This window comes from Manacus vitellinus, unplaced genomic scaffold, assembly GCF_001715985.3.
Source record: "Manacus vitellinus isolate BGI_N305 unplaced genomic scaffold, ASM171598v3 scaffold_50_pilon, whole genome shotgun sequence".
In the NCBI taxonomy this organism is placed as follows: Eukaryota; Metazoa; Chordata; class Aves; order Passeriformes; family Pipridae; genus Manacus; species Manacus vitellinus.
In genome coordinates this window covers 1,832,316-1,855,140 of record NW_021940612.1, presented here as the reverse complement: position 1 = coordinate 1,855,140, position 22,825 = coordinate 1,832,316, and the positions used below count along the sequence as shown (strand labels likewise).

The 22,825-nt window shown below is 39.9% G+C and overlaps 1 protein-coding gene across 3 annotated transcripts in view; it reads right to left on the bottom strand.

Moving 5' to 3' along the window:
- FOCAD (focadhesin) overlaps positions 1-22,479 on the bottom strand; it is a 97,599-nt gene extending 75,120 nt beyond the window's left edge. The window contains exons 1-7 of one of the 3 annotated variants that reach the window (XM_018080970.2): positions 22,456-22,479; positions 19,024-19,112; positions 15,978-16,052; positions 14,196-14,350; positions 7,068-7,172; positions 2,980-3,081; positions 14-218 (exon numbers count right to left, since the gene is read on the bottom strand). In XM_018080970.2, coding sequence (XP_017936459.2) covers positions 14-218; positions 2,980-3,081; positions 7,068-7,172; positions 14,196-14,350; positions 15,978-16,052; positions 19,024-19,080 — 699 coding nt within the window. In that variant the 5' untranslated portion in view covers positions 19,081-19,112; positions 22,456-22,479. Of the gene's footprint in view, positions 1-13; positions 219-2,979; positions 3,082-7,067; positions 7,173-14,195; positions 14,351-15,977; positions 16,053-19,023; positions 19,440-19,545; positions 19,565-22,455 lie in introns of those variants that run through there. The other 2 variants (XM_018080971.2, XM_029962904.1) reach the window with 2 other exon arrangements.
- Positions 22,480-22,825: the final 346 nt, after the last annotated feature.

The window sequence follows — 22,825 nt, the reverse complement described above, 5'->3', positions numbered from 1 at the left end:
GCAACAACTGTACCTGAAGGTGTGGAATCAAATCACACAGAAGCTGAAGAATCTCACATTCCAGCATGGAAGGTGTGTCTTCATGCTTTAGCCCACGAGGCTGAAGTAAGATCTTAAGTAAACCCGTTCGCAGTTCAGCATATTCCCGTAACTGAGATGGTTCACAATACAGGTATCTTAGAAATGGAGCCATTATGCCAACACATGAACTCTCTGCCCTGCAGTTCAAGAAATAAGTTTGCCATTACTGCTTTCTACTGAAAGCTTAACAAGCAACAAGGAAAACCCAAGCAATGTGACATTACCTGCAAAAATTTACAGGATGCAATTAAGACAAAAGTGTTAAGAACAGAATCACTAAATCTCACAAAAAAATTTGGTCTTATTTGGACACAATATTGTTATAAGACCTTATACAGGAACCATACCATGAAGTACAATATTGAAAAGACCTGATATTTAAACATGAATACTACTCAACAGGTATTTGCAGGTTATCACACTCTAAATTTTATTTTTTCCTCCATCAAGATTCAAGAAAGTGTCTTTCCTTGCTGAATGTTTTAATAGACTAATGGGCCATTCTGAAGTAGCATTTAGACAAGACTATTCAGAAATATCTTTTTAAAACACATAAAACATATATTCATTAAAAAGATGTCATCCATTACTTATCAGTTTTTGCACAATGATCTTAAATTTTTTACTGGGAAGCCACCTTAGTTGTTCCTGTTTCATGTAATTTTTTTATCACAGAACAAATCTTTTGGCTTGACAATATTAGGAATACAAGATGTCCTTGCCATTTTTAAAACAATCAAATAAAGCTCATGGTCAATACATTAACAAATCTAGAATCAAAGAATCATTTAGGCTCAAGTCCAACCACTAACACAGCACTCCCAAGCCCACCACTAAACCATGCCCCCAAGTGTCATGTCTACACGTCTTTTGAATACTTACAGACATAGTGACTCTACTACTTCCTTGGGCAGCCTGCTATGATTCTTGACAACCCTTTCCATGACGAAATTTTTCCTAAGAGTCAATCTAAACCTCCCTTGGCACAACATGAGGCTGTTTACTCTCATCCTGTTACTTGTTACCTGGGAGAAGAGACTGACCCCTACCTGGCTACAATTTCCTTTCAGGCAGTTGTAGAGTGTGAAAAGGTCCCCCCTCAGTCTCCTCTTCTCCAGGCTAAACAATCCCAGCTCCCTCAGTCACTCCTCACAGGACTTGGACTCAAGACCCTTCACCAGCTTCACTGCCCTTCTATGGACACGATCCAGAGCTTTAATGTCCTTCCTGTAGTGATAAAGGGCCCAAAAACTGAACAAGGGATTCAAGATGCAGCTTCAGCAGTGCCAAGTACAGGGGAACAATCCCTTCCCTGGTCCTGCTGGTCAAAATACTGCTGATACAAGCCAGGATGCCATTGGCCTTCTTGGCCACCTGGGCACACTGCTGGTTCATGCTCAGCCGCCGTCAACCAAGACCCCAAGGTCCTTTTCCTCTGGGCAACTTTCCAACCACTCTGCCCCCAGCCTGTAGTTCTGCCTGGGGTTGTTGTGATCCAAAGACAAGACCTGGCACTTGGCCTTGTTGAACCTCATATAATTGGTCTTGGCCCATGGATCCAGCCTGTCCAGATCCCTCTGCAGAGTCTTCCTGCAAATCAACAAGGGAGCAAAAGTCCGTTTTAAACAATATTCAGTCTTGATGCAAAGCTGTAGGAAGAACTCAGTAACTGGTCTACATCAACATATGTGGAGCTTGTTTATGTCATGGTTAGGGACACTGTTTAGTGGTGGACTGGATAGCATTAGGTTAATGGTTGGAGTTGATGTTCTTAAGGGTCTTTCTCAACCTAAATGATATATTCTCAGTCTAACACTTTATCCACAGAAACCTTGAACAAAGAGCAACAAAGGAAATTTAAAATATTTTCCTTTTCAGTAAAAGCAACTCCTTTTAATTCAAAAGAAGCCACTAGCAAAAAAATCCACAGTTCATTCCATCATTCATACATCTGATGAGACTCTTTATGAGTCCCATCCATTTAGTAGCTGAGTGAAAGAACAAATGTGCTAAGTGCAGTTCAAAAATACTCTGATCAATTAAATTGACTGTGTAGTTTTTGCTCGAAAGTCTTACTGTTGATCAAGTAGTCTAGGCCCACTAGAAATTTAAGAAATTAATAAATTTATTTCTTTACTCATAGCAACAGAATACAGAAGCCAATCTCTCTGCACTATTACTCTGTTATTAGTCTTCCAGAAAACAGAAGAGGGATACTTATATCTGAAAAGCACAGATATAGGTGTAAAATCACTGAAAACATTTAGCTTTAAGGCTGCTACAGCATTTGTTATTTTATCCTGAAGCTCTATTGGGCAAGTTCCTTCAAGTTAAGCATGAAGAAATGTTGAAATAGTTGGCATTTGGGTATTTGTTCATTGCTACAGATGTTTTATAATAAGACTGTGGTGTGATTTTTTCTACTTTTTTTAATTAAGAAGCATACATTGTTTTTCAAATCCTCTTCTTTTACCATGAGATGTAATCATCTGCACTTTTCCGTCATCATCCCATCACTTTGTATAGATGAGTCACAGCTGCATTGTATTAATTTTTTTTGACTTAGCAGTCAAAATTGACAAAGCTAATAAGCAAAATTGCTTATTTTAAAAAAAGTAACTCCAAAGGTGCTATCAGTTTTGCACCAATTATTTTATATCCATAAAAACTTTACCTACAGTTAATAAAAAGCTATAAAAATGATTTTGATGGATTATGCTAGTAATTCATTATTTATGCAATTATTTTAAACTTTGAAATGGTGTAATTAAATTTTACAATTATCTTTCACAAAAGACAGAATTCTTACAGCTCGTTGCAGCTGCCTTCAAAAAAATAATTACAATTATATGATTCAGTTATCTACATTTGCTATGTTTTAATTATTTACTCATTTACCTCTCTGGACACTGATGGAAAAATAATGTTATCTGCTGTAGTAGAATTGGCCAGCAGTCAGATCTGTTTTCAAGGACAGTGATTAACGGATGGGGAATGCTCCTGAAACACAAGACATAACATTTTTATCTCTAATGCAGAAAGGAAGTATGCAAAACTGCTATGTTCAAAATAAGTGCAGCTGTAGATAACAGACAATTTAACCTCCTGGTTTTACCAACTCCCGGTACCAGCTTTGCTAAGACTGCTACACTGTCAAGAGAGTATATTTTCTCAGAACTTCAGGAAACAAGATTGAAACAGAATATCTCTATTTGAAAAAGTATTGGTCTCATTCTTTGTTTTTAAATTAAATAAAATCTAAGGATCACTGTTCAAGCCTGATTTGAGTGATTGGTAGCAGCACTAGGTTGTAGCACTGAGCTCCAAGCAATATCCACAGAAAAATCTGAACCACTTGTCACACATCATCTGTCCAGTCTTCCAAGCACAGGTACAAGCCTTCAGCACCTACCTGCTGTACTTCCTTCCAAACTATAAATATTTTACTGAAGTTACAGTCTTTTATAATCCGTGTACAAAGACTAGGAAAGCTAAGGTTATTGCTTCATTTCAGCTTTCCAAGATGACGGTATGCAAGAAGCAGAAAACCATGCCAGGACCTTGAAAGTGAATAGCCCTTGTAAAGACACATAGGGTTATAGCAGCTGCTTATTTCAATACCTTTGTCACATTTTAAAAATTAATTACCTTTCCTAATCAGAAGAATATGTCTTCAGTCATCACTTAAATGCTTCTATGACACTGAAGGCAGTGGAACCTTCCTTAAAGTCAGCACATGCGACACATCAAGTCCAAAATGAAAATGGTTTACCACGGAGGAAAAAAAGCAAGCCTTTTTGGACAGATTTTGAGTGTTCTGAAACTACTATAACTGCACCAAACTGGATGATGAAAGAAACTAGCTAAGTTCCATAGTGAACAGTGACTAATAATGAAACACCAAAATGTGCAGCCTAAAAAAGGTGCATCTGATAATGCTAATAGCAGTAGGAAAAATGAGGTTTGTAGATGAGATTTATTGTCAACACTAACTTAGGAATTGCCAGAACAGCACTGTAAGACACACATCTTTAAATGACATTACAGTGCTACTACCCTAAGTTATTGCCAGTGGGTTCAGGATAAAGCAAAATGCACAACCAGACACAGCAGTTATCCACTCATTATATGTAAGTGGTCAGGGAAACATAAATAAATCATACAAGATAAATCTTGTATGAGAGGCAACAGTAAAACACAAATAATTTTTAACTTTTAGGTCATCTCAACTTTTTTGTTACATCTCTGAATACAACAGAGCTCCAATCTGATTCAAAGGACAAATCCAGAGACAGACTATTTTTCTGTATCAAGAAACAATGTCTGCAGTCAACATACTTTTCTGAGAATGCAGATGTGACCTTGGTCCCTTCAGAATGCTGGGATAGCCTTTTGCTCCATCAAATACGCATTTTTAAAGCATTTTTCTACCTACTCTGAATTTCGAATTCAGAAAGTTGGCAGCTTTCCAGAATTTTAAAACAATAAAACCATGCACGATGAATCATTAAGAATAATGTAAACTACTAGTTCATTTAAAAAAGTTAAATAGCTTTCAGAAAAAATTTATAGCCAAAGTTCTGTACATGTGTACCACAGCCCACCTGCATTAAAAATGCTGACAGGAGCCCCCCCCCCTCCCCGGTCAAGATAAAGGCAATTTATTAAAGAAAAGCAAAGGCTATGCAAGAAAGCAAAGGAAAAGAAAGCACTGCACTGCAGGCAATGTGCAGCCACTTCCTGTGAAGAAGGGCTTCAGTCTGTGTAGCCATTGCTTTGGAAGATAAATGTCTTAATAATGAATGCACTCTAGGCTCCTTCCTCTTAGCTTTTATTCCCGAGCAGACGTCGTACGGTATGAAAGATCTATCCCTTTGGTCAGTTTGGGTAAGCTGTCCTGGCTGTGTGCCCTCTTGAAGTCTTGACCACCTCTACCTTACTGGCCTTAGAGGGATGGCGATGGGCTGGAGGACAGCACTGCTCAGCAGTAGCCAAAACACTGGTGTGTTATCAACGCTGTTCTGGCTGCAAATACACAGCACTGTGATGGCTGCTACGGAGAAAGCTAACTCTATCCCAGAGAAACATAATAAAACAAACAAAACCAAAACAAACCAACCAAACTTAAAAACAAAAACAACAAAAAAAAAAACCCAACAACCACAAAATGCCCAAATCTGTAAGACATTATTTTCTTTCATTTCTTTTCAGGAACTGTTCATGATATTATGTCATCATAAGAAGCTGTATTATAAAACAAATTCTATTGTTCAGAATTAAAATTGACCTAAGCCAAATCTACTTATTATCCTGTAATACTAGTGACAATAGCAAACCACTTGAGAACATACTGGAGCTTTTTGATTCTTCATTGATGATTTCCACATGGAATACTTTTGCATTGTTGACAGCATAATACATGAACACTGTAACAGCAGATTACTGTTGGTGAGCTACTGTATACATTCTTCTATTTCTTAGAAAAAAATCAAGTTTTAATGGCATTTGATAGAGCACAACTACCAAAATTGTTACATAACAATGAGTGGATAGGTTTTTCTGTACACTAAAACCCAGAAATCAGATTTCAAAAGCACAAGGCCCTGACCTTACATCAAACAATCTGACATCTCTCTTCATTAAAGCTGACTGCAACCAAAAGGGAAAACAAAAACCGTATTGACTAAGTGTAGGTCTGCTGCTTATTTTCCATTGTCTATTACTTTAATTTAAACCATTTTGAATGTTCCAAATTTCACCTTCCTTGTATGTTACCAGTACTTTCTCTTTTGGTAGGTGGTTAGGGAAAAAAGCAATTATCTTCCTTTGCTCTACTGGGCAGAGGATATCTCTTTATTCCACATATAGCCACATCCTACTACCTTCTTTTTCACACAAAGCCTGGATTAGGTTGCTTTAACTTAGCTTCTTCTACAGGAGACTTTAAATATGTTTATTTTACTACTAAAAAGAAATTTTCCAAATGAGTTCCATCTTAGTACCCTTGATTATCTGCCTTTTAAACTAAAACTGCTCTATAAGAGGAGACTTTGTAGGAAGACCCAATATACCTAGAAAAACAAAGGATTTCAGGAATGCAAGCATATCCAGCACTCCAAAGCCTGTTTCACTTTTCTTCACTATTTCATTTTGCTTAATTAATGACATGACTCCTGTCTTTTAAACAATGCATTTTATATCCTTAAGCCATTATAGCTACAGCCTCCTACAGTGACATCTCTTAACTGCATAAAAAGACACTTGAAAAATGTTCATGACATCTACTAAGCTGGAACGTTCTCCAGAAGATATAATAGAGGGTGCTAATGCCAGTACTGACTCATGGTTTCTCAAGAGCTGAATGAAGTCATTAAGATGTTCCCTTCAAAAGTCTGCAATTGCATGACAAGCAGCTCTAGATAAGTAGGTCTAGATGCATCTTTAAGTCACTTATTTTTACATGTATATCATCTTTGCAGCAAAGACATTGAGGAACTTGACTTTGATAATAAGAATAAAGCAGGAAAAACAAATGAGAGGGAAGTAATTCACAGTCTTAAAATACTTATTGTGTTCTTGCATACAGCCTTCATGTTGCCATTGCCACCATAAGTTCGAAAAGCACAATCTTATCCCTATACTAGAAAATTCCTTAAGACTGTCAACCAAAAAATAATCATAGAATCAGAGAATGATTTACATTGGAAGGGACCTCTCAGATTATCTAGTCCAACCCATATGCTCAAGCATAGTCAGCAGGTAGTCAGAAAGCTACCCATTATCACACGCAGTCAGGTTCTGGTATCTCCAAGGATGGAGATTCCACAATCTTTGTGGGCAGCTTGTGCCAGCACTTGATTACCTACACCATGTAAACAAAATAGAACACGAAAAAGAAAGACTGAAAGCCAGTATTAACCTTTTTTTTTCCTGAAAATCAGACATTAGATATTATCATATCTAAATAAAACTAATGTGACACTAACCTGATTCCATACAGATTCCAAACAGACTCATCTCCATCTTTTCCCAGTTGAATAGCTTGAATTTGTAGTAACTTGCAAATAGTTTTTACTAAACCGTGCACATTCCTGTTGACAAAAAGAAACAGCATCACGTATACAGTTACATTAGTTGATTCTTACATAAGAGAGGGAACAAAACACTTGAAGCCTGGAGTTCTTAAGGACTCTTCACATCTGCCTACATAGGTTTGGGCAAGTCATGCACCCATGTGTCTTTATTTTCCTTTTCACATAATGAACTAAATAACAGAGAAAATAATTAATGCATCAATTAAAACTTTTGATGGTTTGCTTCTACCATATATTACAAGTACATTTGCTTCCCCCAGATCAACTCAAACTCATGCATTTAATATGTTAAAACCAGAAAATTAGAGCTTCTCTGAGTGCAAGCATACAGGTAAACATCAAGCAAGCATGGTACACAAATTTCAACAACGCCACTGTCTCAGAAGTGAAATCACATCTCAAAGACACTTGAGACGTCTAGTTTGTGCTGATTTTTGATCTCAGGAGCAAAGGACTATACAAAACAGATACATACAGTTATTTTATCTCCCTTCTCCTATGTTACTTAATTTACCATTCAGGGAATCTAAAGAAACTTTGAGTTCATGTATCACTATCAAAATGGAATTTTGATAGGTCTTCCCATATTCTCCTGGAAATAGACTAAAGAAATTAACCAAGTCCACCACAAGGTGGTGATGATGCAGTAAAAAGAAGTCTAGAGTTTATTAGAGCTTGGTTGAGCTTACAAAGACAACTTCCAAACTTTTGCTCTCCTCTTCATAATTAAGTGCTTTCCATACTCTTCCAACAAGACCATGCCAGAACCAGCCCAATCCCTTTCTCAAGAAAATAACCTGGATTCTATAATGAAACACACTTTCACAAGGTGAAAACGTAGAAGCAGAGGAAAAAAAAAGTCATGATTGGTTCTTCGACTTTTCACCCAGAACATGCTATACAATTGCATCATCATCACCTAAAAATTTATTAGATAGCTTACTAGTCATGTTAATAAAACACAATTACTCCTCGATTTATTTACATAATGAAAAGGAAGAGCTATTAAAATACACAACTATAATAGATCATTACCTGACAAAAAGTTACGTTTATCTCAAAGAACAAGATAAGGGAGGAAAAACAGAATTTGGTGCTGGGCTTTGGTTTTTTTTTCTTTTTTACTGTTTTCCTTTCTTCCCTTCCTATCAGGAAAAAAGTCTGAGAAATCTATTTTATCTGTAATTCCACTTCTCCACTAGTGAAAGGAAAACTGCAGGTGAGATGGAAAAAGAAATTACAGACAATTTACAACCTTCTCACAGGACAAACAAACCATCATCCTAATTTAACACATTAGCAAACTGAGATACAGTAATAGTAACTGTCTGGCCTAGAGTGCAGTATGTTCCATAAACGTCTTCCAAAATTATGAATAGATATACAAACATTTAGGTTTTAAAGCTATGCGAAAAATTCTGAACAGATTTAAGCAATTTCTATAAAAGAACAGGAAGCTTCACATGAACACTGTCAAAAGACAGGAGCTCACATAACACAATATCAACATAGATCAACGTCAACACAACACTGTGTGGCAACAACATCTAATCACAAAGAAATAGTCTAACTTAATATTTACAAACACTTTACTGAAGATTCAAAAATTGCAAAGGTAAAGGATTTCATCATTGTAGAAACATAACTTAGACACTCTCCCATCATTCGTAAAAGAAAATGGGAACACACAGGCAAATACCACTTTTAACTGTCAAACCTTTTACTACTTTTTTGTCACCACCTGCAGACAAACTCTTTCCTGTAAGCTGGTATGGCACACCTAGAAAGTCCCACAGTGGATCTCCCCACCAAGAAATGCTTAGTTTAATATTCTAGATACAGGCAAAGTACTATATTCTCTCTTCTGTGCCTTTCACACTTTTACCGGCAGTGCTGGAAAACACTGACCCTGATCAAAACTGATAGAACATCCTTCTGTTTTCTCTCTTTCTTCCAGAAGTGGACCAGTTTTAAGATGTGCCTTTAATCTTTAAAATGACTGGCTGTTGTGACACCTGGCTCTCAAAATGATGAAATCTGACAATGCAAGAAAACATTAGGTTTGACAGAACACTGCTTCAAAGCAAAAAACAGGAAGGTATGCTGCAGCCTTCTAAATCCCAGGGTAGTCAATGTAAAACACAGAGGAGGAAGGATATTTTTGGAGGGCAGGGAGAGAACAACCTTTTAGATTTTCCATTGCTAGAAAGAGCCAGTTAAATGGGAATTTGCAAGCATACTTCAACTGGATAACTATGCAGCAAGGGGAGAAAAATGAACCATAAAACAGTAAGAAAACTGTCTTTCTTGTTCTGAAACTCCTGTATTGCTGATCCTAATTCCCAGGCAGGAAGTGGGGAGAGAATGGTTGCTTCAGGCTTTAAGCTTATCTCCTGAACACATGCAATACAGTGGCACAATGTATTGCAAGGACTTCCCCCACCTTCTACAGGTGATAAAAACATTCTGAGAACATATATACAGATAGAAATTCTTGGGATTACAATAACAAATTGTTTGACAGGTGGTTTAGAAGACTGACTCGATTATTTATCCTCATTCACTACTGAACACAGGCCACAGAGTTTTCTCATCATCATCTACATAGAATGTTGCAAACCAATCTTAAGAAGATGTAATAATGCACATGTATCTATTTACACATGTAAATATATTTCCTCTATATGCAAAACCACACAAATACACACATAAATACAATGTTTTATGGAGTTTAAACTCTTAGGGCATCAGAGGAAACTAACACTGCATCTAAGAGCCAGTCATAGTACAGTGATGTACCACAGAGGTAAGAATAGGTTCCTATTTGTGTACTGAGCAGGTAGTGTGAACCACAAAACAAGTCACCTGAAATAAGCATGAGATGTTCCTCTCTGACAAAGCAATATGTGCCTCCTAGTGTGCATAATTTGATACACTTGAAAAATATAATCCAGCAGGTACTCTAAGCCACTGCTAAATTCATTGTAACAGAAGGAAGAGGAGCAAGAACACCAGTAGTCTTTCCAATAAAACATACATCGAACTCCATTCAGCACTGAAAGTGCTCAGCGGTTGCAAATGCCTTTCTGTTAGCTGCCACTGGCTGCTAATTCCATATTTATTTTACTTTAGAGACACTGTGCACACAGCAGCGCAAAGCCACAGAGCAATCTTACATGAAAATATGGCAGGGAATAGGATGACAAACAGCAGGCTACAATTCTAAGCCAAGATAATAAAAAAAGTATCACTACTGAAAAGAACCAACCTGAAATTGTCAGTTTAATCAGCTGTTGAGGCTACAGACATTCTTAAACCCATAGACTTCTGTGGTTAGGCAACATAAACCCTTTGCAATCCATAGTGGATGCAGTTTGAATTGTAGCAGCTTGGGGAAGGAGAAGGCGGCGGTGGGAAAGAAGCAAAAAATACATTAAAGGTTCCTGGATAATTTGCTGGCATTTACTATAGTAATTAGTTGTGTGTTGATTTCATACATTAAAATTTTTAAAAAATCAAAGAATGCTGTAGAAATGGGGCAGATCCAAGTCCCTTCAACACATAACTCTGATTTTGTTTTTTAGGTTAACTCAATCCTAAATATCCCACTTTACACTTTTTATTTCCTGAAGTAATGTGCTGGTTTAAAGGTAAACCAGCAGGGGAAATGAACTCAACTCAAAAGAGAGATTATAAGTCAGAATAACAATTTAATAAAATAATACAGTAAGTACAATTTTACAGACAAACAAGTGGTTTTAACCCACAAAACCCAAATATATAACCCAGCACCTTGGGGCATGAACAGAGTGGTGTTCTTTGGGCCCCCTGAGTCCAAAGTAAAAGGAGAGGGGAAAACCTGTTGGTGAGAGTGCTGTTGCAGTCCAGTCGAGAGTGATGGTTGCAGTCTGGTTGAAAAGTGGTGGTTGCAGTCCCGTGGAGAGTAGTGGTCTGCAGTCTGGTTGAGATCGGTGATCTGCAGTCTTCCTCTGGATCCCACGAGTGGTTAAAAAAGGTCCCAAGACTCCAAGACTATATATCCTCCAGTTCAGGTAGGAATGCTCAGTACCTCCCTCAGGGTGGGGATTCCTTAATGGGTGTGAGGACAAAAGCAACTCCTATCTCGCAGGCCTCTTCATCATGGCTAGTCTTCGCGAACGAAGATTTGGGAAGGCTCTATCCACATTTGTTACAGGCACGCTGGTGGCTTATGAGGCCAATACGTGACAGACATATCCGATTACATAAGGCACAGCAGAAAGACTCCTTAAATGGTGTATTCTGCAATACACGGTTCTTTCTGCGCTGCCTTTTCTCCTTGAGAGTGATCCTGCGTGTGTTCTCAAAGGAGACAGCTGCGTTATAGATGGCGTGTCTCCAGGCCTCCCGATTTGAGGCACCTAGTTTATAGCCTGAGGAGTCAGGCTGCTGTGGGCAGAGGGTGTAAATGGTTCACTGATAACAGTTTCTGGGAAATGGCATGGAAGGCTATAGAATACACAGTTTTGGGTTACACCCGTCCAGTGATGAACTGGCCTCAGCTGTCCTAACTAAGACAAGTAAAAAGCTGCATTAACATTTCATCTCCTTACAAATGCTGCTACCGTAACAAACCTTCAGCTTGATGCCTTAAGCCCCTAATGGTTTTTATTTTCCTAATATTTTTAAGTCTTGTAAGTTTTATAAGTAGACTCTAAAAGCAGTATCCCTTACATCCCTTTCCCTGTAGCACCCTTGTTTACACATTCCTTAACCCTCTCACCCCATTCTATGCTCCCTATATCACTCCTACCCCCGAATCCAGTAGAAATGTTTACTCTTTTGTCAAGGCAAGGCCTAGACTGTTTAGAGAACAGCCATATCAGGGCCTGAACAACAAAATGAAGTCAAGAACTGGGTGACTATGTACCCTTTGTGCTCTGATGATGGTGAAGGTGATGAAGTAGGTGGTCCCAAAATACACCCCAGACCCATGGTTTCAGGGGGTGGACCCGGGGCGGACCAGAGTAAAGGTCACAGGGTGGACACATCTGGGATTGGATGGATGGTATTATAAAATGTAACATCTGGGGCACAGGGGTGCGCACCGTGTAACATCTTTTGCCTTGACATAATAAACCCTTTCCTTATCTCACCCCTAATTAACTGCTCCGGAGATTTTTTTGAAGCACCATAAATCCCACGGCAACAAGCTGAACAGGAATTTCACATTTCCTAGTCTGCAAGCCACTGCTAATCAAACTTTTACTCCATCTTACCCTACAGGACTACGGTTCTCACAGTCTTAGCACAGGTACTTTTACCTCTTTATTAACAATGCAGACTCCTCCAAACCAAACTAGTAAAGTTTTGTCATTTGGAGGACAGTGGATTGCAGAAATTATCCATATTATAAAAATACATTTACAAAACCTTTTCTAGGGATCCATAGACACCAACTGTAAACACACATAGAATCAGCATCATCACAGTAAAATTCTAGCTGTCAACAAGCAAGTCATAAGGTAAGAAATATTTTTTTAGTGTTTCACTGGTTTACTCAAACTTAAGCTCACCTTGGCTCAGACTGAATATGAGAAACTTTTGGCTAAAACTGATTATGTGAAGGTGAGAAGGGGTGAAGAATATGTCTTGAATAGCATGGTTCTTCCAACCACTATGCTGAATACACCAGCATAATATATGACAGATATAGCACTAAATAGCTGGCTTGGCTAAAAAAACTCTAGCAGTCTAGCAAGAGAATCAGACAGCTTGGTGCAGAAATTCAGTTGGCTAGCAAAAAGCAATTTGACACAGTTGGTAGATTTAAATGGACACATCTTCCTGATCATCATTTGACTTCCCATTTCTAAATGTTATGCACAGTGTCTTTTCCCCCCACAATGGCATTTGCAGCTTAAAACACCACTGTGAGATGTAAGCACTACATTTGCAGAATTTTGTAGGAGGAAGTAGCTGTAGTGTTAGGTAAAGTGATTTCTTCCTCAGCAGACAAGGAAACAAACCACAGCATTCCTAATCCCAACACAAATTCTTAGGGTGACTTTATTTGACCAATTTTAATTTGACAGACTGGTTAGGAAGTTATTTCTCCCCGTTCTGGTTTTGGCTGGGGTAGGAGCTGTTATGGGGCTATGTTTTGGATTTGTGATGAACACAATATAGATAATATAGACTGATAATAAGGATAATGTTTCTGTTACTGCTGAGCAGGGCTTACACAGAGCCAAGGCCTTTTCTGCTTTTTGTACTGCCACACTGGCAAGGAAGTTGGGAAGCTGGGAGGAGACATAGCCAGGACAGACCCAACTGACCATAAATGAGACTATATGGCATCATGTTCAGTATATAAAATCGGGGGAAGGAGGAGGAAGAGGGGTAAGTTTGGAGTGAGGGTGTTTGTCTTCCCAAGAAACTACTGCACATGATGGGGCCTTGCTCTCCTGGAGATGGCTGAACACTTGCCTGGCCATGGGAAGCAGTGAATTAATTCACAGCTTTTGCTTTCCCTATTAAACCATCTGTATCTCAACCCACCGAGTTTCTCTGGATTTTACCATTCCAATCCTCTCCCCGATCCCACTGGTGGGGGGGTGAGCGATCTGCTGAAAGGGGCTTGATTGCCAGCTGGGTTTAAACCAAAACACCCTCCCACATAATGGAAGTTCCTGCCATTTTTTTCCCCTTCCCAGTGACAAAGGCAACAAAACTAGGCAATGCATTGACTTCTGAGGCTCCCAGTTCAAAGTTTAGAGCACTAGTATGATCTGCTAACAATTTCAGCTTATACCCATAGGATACTCTGAGTTCTTATGTCAGAGCCACACTGTCACATAACCAAGATGAAAGCAACGTGCTTCAGTAGAGTGATAGGGCAATACCAGTCCTTAATGCCACAGTTTATTTGAAGATACTGACACTTACAGAATCTTTCCTCTTCCCCTGTATTTACAAGGGAAAAGTGATGACTGATAACCAGCTGCCAAAAGGACACAAAATCAGACAATCAAATACTACCTTGCTGAGGGAATTAGGTTGAGAGCTCCATGAAGAACGTAGTTGAGCTCAGCATGTTTCTCTGCAACAAGCGCCACCAACCCCTCAGAGCAGGCTGTTCGCAAGGCAACATTCTCACTGCAACACTTCTCCCAAAGCAGGTTCAGAGCAGGGGTCTGAGGGCAAAAGCATGGGACAAAGGCAATAAGAAGGCTTTAATTCATCTCAAATGCACTTTTAAATAAAAAACAGCTCAACAGCTGCTCCTGAAGCCTTAGAGAGCACAAGAGAGGAAGCTGGGATACAGATTCTATTCCTAAGAAAGGTCTTTCCCAGGACAGTTTCCACTTTTCTACTCCCACAGTAGAGTGTAGGACTCACTGTCTCTGAGAAAAAGGCAAGGTAGATGAATTATTCAGCTGTGCCTATGTAGGTAGAATCATAGAATGGTTTGGGTTGAAAAGGACCTTAAAGATCATCTAGTTCCAACCCTTCTGTGATGGGTAGAGATGCCACTCACTATCAGGTTGCTCAGGGCCCCATCCAACCTGACCTTGAACACTTCCAGGGATGGGGCATCCACAGGCAGGCTATCATCAGTTTCCTGATTTAAAAAATCAGGATGCAATTGGAAGCAACTCAGGAACTGGTATGACAAGTTATGTCTACAGCAAGGTGTAGTGCAGACAGCTAAAGGAAGGCGTACAAAGGGCTATCCAAAGATAAGTCGACTTTACTCAACGTGTGAAGTTCTCTCCATTTGCTAGTAAGCACAAAGATTTGGCAGTATCCATCAAAACTACTGCTTGTTTCCACAGTAAATTTGTATTCACAGACTAGTTTGCTAACTTTGTGACTTCCAAATGGAGAGCAGGGAAGGTTTTAAAACAATTGAAAACAGCAAAATGCCCTTGAGTAAAAAAGGGAGCCTGCAACGTCTAACCACTGCAATCTCCTACTTCTTAGCACTTTAGAAGGTGTTGCTGTATTTCAGTTCAGTACTTTCATGGGGCAGCGGAAGGGGAAGAATCAGCTTGTAGCTCAAAACAGAAAGTAACTGGGGAACGTGATAACAATCAGGACAGTGGAAGAGCTTCTGTTAGATAAACTACACACCTCCAACATTCCCTCACACCAAAATTCAACACTTTTCAGGTCTGGGTTTGCTACTTCGTGGGGGCTAAGGAATCAGATTGGGATGAAAAATCTACAAATAATTTTCTATTAATTTCTGGATAAGTAAGCTTTTGGGGAGGAAAAACAGAGAAGCAGAAATGCCAGAATTCCACATGCCTCTCAGTTAACAAGGCATTCACTTAAGTGAGCTTGACTCATTTAAAATGCAAAGTACACCTCTACATAATGTTCTCAAAGAAATACAAGCTCTGCTTAGCTAACATGAAATGTAACACCAACGCAGATATGTGAAATGCCATATTTTTGAAATTTTTATAGTGATGTAAATGAATTTCCACCTCAACTGACAATGTCTCACCATATGGTACTTCACTTGCAGAAACATAACTAAATTAAGCTCTCTTAAACTGAACATAGTTAGATCTTAATATTCTGCAGAATTAAGACTTCTGCCATTAAGACTTCTAATGGAAGTAAAACTGCTCTTCTGATCCCAGAGATTTATTGTTTCTACCCATACACCCAGATACACATTGATGACTACCTTATTTAACTTCTGGAAGTGTGTTAAAATTACACAATGGAGAACATGAAAATGTAGACAAAGCACGTAGAATAGGAATATATGGATGAGAGAGGAGACGCAAGTGAAAGAATGACACAGACCTGGGCAGAAGCCTGTCTGATCTTCTCCGAAGAAACTTTTTCTTTCAGTATTGCAGCAATCAAATGTCCTACTGCCTAAGAGAGAAAAAGAAATAAAAACCACATGCAGATGCGTGAAAAGAAATAAAATAAAATGAAATAAAAATAAATAAAAACCACGTGCACGATTTTTAAATTCTCCATTAAGAAGAATTTACAATGCTCTTGCCTGTGATCATTTTATTATGATTTGAAATCTTACTGGTATGGAAGCTGAAATATATTTTAGGGTTAAAAATCTCCATAATACTGTTGTCTTGAGGCAGAAAAGAAACAAACCTCCATAGGGCTCCACACAGATCCAAAGGTCTCTTTGAACAGGTACATAGGTACTTAGGAATTGCATGTATTTTAATGCATCAACTTTAATAAACATTTATAGCCCCCCTGCTGTACAGATCCCCATGTACTTAACAGCACTGGTAATTACTACATCCTTTACTACATAGGGAAACAGAATCAAGAGAGGAAGCAGAACACAGCAAATCTAAGCAACTTGTCCAAAGTTTTGTATCACAAGTTTTGCTAAACACTGATCATAAACATACTATCATACCTTAAGCATTCTGCATATCCAATAGCACAGCTCCTGCCAGAAAAGGTTAATTTCCTTTAAACAAGGCATTTGAGTTAACATTATTCCTCATTAACCTATTCAGTGGCAGAGATCATGAACAAGTTTTAAGTTTTCAACGTCATCCAGAAAAAAATGCTTCATTTCTAAATAACAGCATAAATTTCTTCATTTGAGATTGAAGATTAAGTTCCTCATTCTATTTTAATACAAGGAATGTCTGATTTCCTCAAACTGCATTTAAAAATCTAAATGTGAACTGAAATACCCTCAAAGGCATCAGGTTGTTTGAACCCAGTCTTTTGTCTTCTGACTTATCTCTAGTGCTTTAGTCTGCCTTATTTCAGAAATTATTGACACTGCTACACAAAAAAACCTTTCTGCGAGAGACAGAAAAAGACATGTTTTCATAGTAAGAGCACAAAAATGTTTCAGTCTATCAATCTGCCCAGAACAGCTGCTGCATCTACTCTTCTCTGGTAAGGACAGATCATTATTTTTGGTAAAAAACTAGGTCAGCAAGAAAAAAAAAAACCTAACATTTCTTTTTTGTTAGTGTATAAAAAGACAGGAACAAATTATTTTAAATATTTTCAGGTTCCTTCTCCTTTCATTATTTACTTCCACCTCATTTAAGTACTAGTTGCTAGCCTGTCATGACAAACAACAGCACTCTGAGATAAGGGCTCATATTTCTGGGAAAGACGGCACTTTGAACATTTGTAGGCTACAAAGATTGTGCTTTTCATAGGCGTGGATATGTACTCTAGCATACTTTATTTAAAAAGACAGGTTATTATTTGAAAATCTTACCCTTGAGAAATCAAAATGAGAAAATGGGACCAAGTCAGACACTTACCTCTGTTTCTCTGCAGCTATCCCACTGCAAGAGCAACAACGTGTTCTCCAGGCAGATTAGATCTCTTTTAGGGCACTTACCAAGTGAATCTTATATTATTTTTTTTCTTTTTCATGTTTATAAGGAACTTCAGAAACTAATTCACACCCACATCCTTAAAACACTTTCATTACACATGAAAATGGGCTTATCAATAGAAACTGGCTTTTGCAGTGACCTAGCCATACAGGAAAGTAAAAATGCAGATTAGCCTATCTATGCTCAAGTTTCTCACTTTTCTGATCATGTGTAGATTACATGCTCTGCAGAACAGATGTCCTGGTTGGTCCCAGAAACACATCTGTCGTGAAGTTAAATCCTGACCTGATGATAGTTTGAAGATTACACCATGGTTTTCAGGGGTCACAGAATACAAGTGGAAACTATCAAAACAACCAAAGCAGAGGACAAAATCAACCAAAGCAGTTGGACAGCATCAGCAGACCTTAATCATGTACAGCTGTAGTGATGAGCCAAGACATTTCAGCAATAGAAGTGTACCACAGGGACATTCTTCAGCACTGAAGAAAAATTAACTGCTTCCAAGATGCTGAGCCCTACCCATCAAGGCTAGTAATGACGTAAACTCATCTGCAGTATGAGACACTTTGGTAGACCTTAGATGAACTCCAGCTTTCAGGGACATGATTTTCTCTCCTAAATGCCAAGTTGATGACAAAGGGACTTCTGATCTCCCTTCAAACTTTACTGTTGCTAAACCAATGCAAACTGAGCTGAAATGAAAAGGCAACAGAGGCACCAGGTTGCATCCATATCAACTTAATCCACCAGTTGAATGACTACATATTTAATCCTGAATTCGAACAGGAAGAAGAAAACAGGGAAGTTAGCAATGAACTTACAGATGAAGAGATAGGTTTTTAACACTGAAATGAGAGATGGCCAAAGCAAGAAAGGTGTATTTTTTGACCAAAGTCTATTAATTCTATTATTCCTTCCTGTCCATTAAAAATATTATGATAAACACTTTTTACACATGAGAATTTCAGGTGAACATGCTCAGGAGCCAACAGATGGATCTGATGATAAAGGGGCTGGTCTTTTGAGCTGTATACAGTTATTCTTTGATGAGTGACAAGACTGGAGTAGTTCATCAGTTCTCATCACACAGGAAGAAAACAAATCAGTCCTAAAGACAGTTCTATAAAGTGTTGCCAAGTACTTCAGCCCCACACGTGGTATCCTGTAATTTCTGGCTTCTCTTGAGATCACAGGGTCACCAAAAACCATTTGGTCCTACTCAAACATCCAGACACGGAAAGTTTCTGATTTTCCTGAAGAGACTTTATAGTGATGAGAAATTATGTCCAATGTTTGGATTACACAGAGAAGGCAATTAGTATTTGTTTGCAGCTTAAGAATACCCTGGGTTTCTGACTCCAGAGCAAACAAAAAAAAGAAAAAGAAGACACGCCCCAGAAGTCTCCCTTATTACATTTCACAGTTAGGCAACAGGCATTGGAACAAATGCTTCCATAGACAACTTCATTTGTTTAATGCTTTTAAAAAATTACCTGTGACTGAACAACTGCATTAGGAAATTCAAATCGCTTCTTGATGTCATCCAGCATTTTGGCTCTGTCATATGACACTAAATTTCACCCTGCAAGAGAGATCAAAAAAATATACTTAGGACTAGGAAAGACAGCATGCTATTTCCCAGAAAAAAAAATTACAAGATTTATGTTGTACTTAAAAACAGATGCAAGCACTAAACCATTTTCTTCCCCCTCCAAAGTCTACCGTATCACTTTGCCTTTTGGGCTTAAACCCAATAAAGGCTGAATACTCACTGATCTTGCACAAAGAATGGGTGATGGACATTTCTTAAAGATGCAGCAAATATACTGCCATATTCCATATGGCACAGCATGTATGTACTCTGAAAGCATTTTAAAAACATCTCATTGACTTGAAAATGGGACAGCTCAAGTGGAGTGTCCACTGTCTCTAAAATATGATTTAAAATGCAAAATTATCCACAATTTTTCCATCATTTCATGCAAAACCAGAAGCGAAACAAACAAAACACTCACCTGGGAGACTGCAAATGGTAATTGTAGTTAGGGGCTGTAACAGTTGACATGAAAACTTTCTCTGTGAGTTAGAATATGCAGGTACCCATAAGCACACAAGACTTTAAACTGAAGAGAAATCAGGACTCTGTTGCACACCAGTGAAACTGATGGCCACAGAAAATATTCAGATATTTCAGTTTACTGTAAACATACCTCCACCCCACCCTAACAGAGCTCTGGGGCAACAGCCTGGGGCACACAGGCCAGGGCAATGCCTGCCAGGGCCCATGGCCATCTCTGCAGAATTGCTCCTCACACAGCCCATCCCCAATCCATACTGTAAGGGCTGGGCCAAGACACAGCATCTGTCATTGTTGAAATTCCTGAGGGTTCCATCACTCTGTTCCTCTTGTCCATGCCTAGGGCAGACATATATCCTGTCTTTGACACACGAACAGGGTGAAAGACAGTGCTGAAAGCCTTGTTCAAATGGAGGTAAATGACACCTACCTTTGCCTGCAAATCCAATTATCATTTATTAAAGGCAATCAGGTTGGTCAGGAATAATTTTTCCTTGGTAAATCTATTACCGTGCTTATTATTCCTAATAAGAATCACTGAATCAGACAGTTTAGGAACAAAGATCTCCGGAGATCTTCTAGTCTAATCCTCTCATCAAAACTGATCTAATTAGATCATCTTGCTCTATGCCAAATCCAGAGAAGTCTTGAAAACCAACAAGGATGGAAGTGGTGGAGTCACCATCCCTGAAGAAATGACTGGGTGTGGCACTTTGGGCTACTGTTTAGTTGACATAGTGGTGTTTGGTCAAAAGTTGGACTTGATCGTCTTTGAGGTCTTTTCCAACCTTAATGATTGCGGGTCCCATCTGACTCAAGGATATGATACACGATCAATCACACAGGCAAAAAACATTCACCCCACAGAAATCACTGAACACATGCACACAGGATAAAGAAAGAAAATACAAGGTATTGGAAAGGGAAAGGAAGCCTGGCTTGTTTTCCCAACATAATCAATGTGAATGATAAGCATCTGTCGAGAGTTGAGCTTGGTTTACTGCAAGGTGCCTACCAAGCTGCTTTATCACCCTCCCTTCTCAACTGGAAAAGGGGAAAAACTATGATGAAAGGCTTGTGTGTGGTGAAAAGGACAGGAATATCCCTCAGAAATTACCATCATAGGCAAAACAGACTCAAGTCAAGGAAATTAATTTTAACAAATGAAGTCTGAGTAGAATGATAAGAAATAAGAACAAATCTAGAAACACATTACCCCTACCCCTCCCTTCCTCCTGGGTCAACTTCACTCACTAATAACTTCTCTACTTCTTTGCCCTGAATGGAGTAGGGTGTCAGGAAATGAGGTGATAGTCGCACTCTTCCCCAGATCCAGCATGGGATCCCTCCCACAAGTCTGCAGTTCTTCATAAGCTGCTGAAGCAGTACCTTCCACAGGGTACTGTCCTTCAGGAACAAACTGCCCCAGCATGGGTCCCCCAAGGGGTCCCTAGTCTTGCCAGAAAACCTACTCCAATGTGGGTTTTTGTCTCCATGGAATCACAAAACCTGCCATGAGCTTGCTCCAGTGCAGGCTCCTCACCATGAGGTCTCAGCCTCCTTTGGGTATCCAACTGCTCCAGCATGGGCTACTCTATTGACTGCAGGTGGATACCTGCTTCATCACAGACCTCTATGGGCTGCAAGACACACAACCTACTTTACCATGGTCTTCACCATGGGCTGCATACGGAATCTCTGCTCCAGCACCTGGAGCACCTCTTCCCCTCCTTCTGTACCTTGGTGCATATTCTCACTTCTCTCCTCGGCCTGCTGTTATGCAGCAGTTTTTCTCCTTCTTAAACACATTATCCCAGAGGTGCTGTCACCATCACTGGCAGGCTCAGAGGTAGGTCCGTCCTGGAGCTGACTGGCAGTGGCTCTGTTGGATACAGGGGAAGCTTCTGGCAGCTTCTCACAAAAACCACTCCTACAGCCTCCTCTCTATCAAAACCTTGCCATGCAAATCTAATAAACCATCCTGATGATAAGAAGGACAAGCACTGCTAATGCAACTGAACCAGAGAAGGGCTGTTATGGTATTACACCTTCAGATCTGCTCCATACCAGTTCACCCAAAGTAATTACGTCAAGGTAAGCTAAGCTACACAACAGAATACGATCGCAGGGAGCACTGAGACCACATTTCCCAGACATATATTGCCTTTGGCTCATTTTTAAGGACTTTCGATTTGAAATGGTGTTCCTACCAAACCAGCGCAGTGAGCACACCTGCCAACACCCGCCCCTCCCCTCCCCACTCCCGTGCGACGTACACGGCACTTCATGGAGCCTCAAAACCACCAGCTTTAAATTAAAACCAAGCCAAATTAAAACAAATAACACCGGCTCACACAGGGCAGCAGCGGTAGCTGCCTTTACTCCGCTGCTGGCCTGACGCAGCTGCTCGGTCCCCGCGCCCATGCAGGGGCGGCGGAGCTCCGGCCCTTGCTCCGCGCCCTCCCCCTCCGCCCTCTATGGGGCCCGGACCGGCAGCAACAGCCGCCTCCGCCGCCCCGCGCTCCGGCCCCTCACCTCTGCTCGCTTGAACTCGCTCCAGCCCGGCCCGCGTCGCTGCACGCCCCGCACCGCTCCCAGGCACCGCTCCAGGACCTCCCAGGCACGCGCTCCCAGGCACCGCTCCCAGGCACCGCTGCAGGCAACCGCTCAGCCCGCCGCCAGCCCGGCAGGAAGCGGCCGCCCCCCGCGCCCAGGCCGCCTGCGTGGCGGGCAGCGCAGGCGCGGCGGAGCGAGGGAAGCGGCGGGGGGTGGAGGAGCGTTTAACTTGCGTCGAAAAAGATAAGGGAATTCATTCCCCTAAATAGGAAAGAAAACAAATTTTTATCACCTTCAAAATTACCGCAGAGTGAGTACCTTCAGCTTCCTAAGTGCTTTGACTGGCAGTCATCGATCAAGCTGCAGGGACATCAGGAAGACCCTGGACACCAAAAATAAATGCATGTTATCAGAGAATCAATTAGGTTGGAAAAGATCCCCAAGTCTACACTTTCTCAAAGAGAGAAGAAGAGTTTAAGCTTAGTTCAGATGTATTTTGGTAACTGCTATGTTACCAAGAGGTAACCGTGTGGCAGTGACAAAAGAGGCTGTATTCTCAATTAATAGTTATTTTAATGCAAAACATCACTTCTTGAACATCAAAATAATAGGCAACTTCTACAAGGCACATTTAACATAAGAATGGCTATCAGTAAGAATAT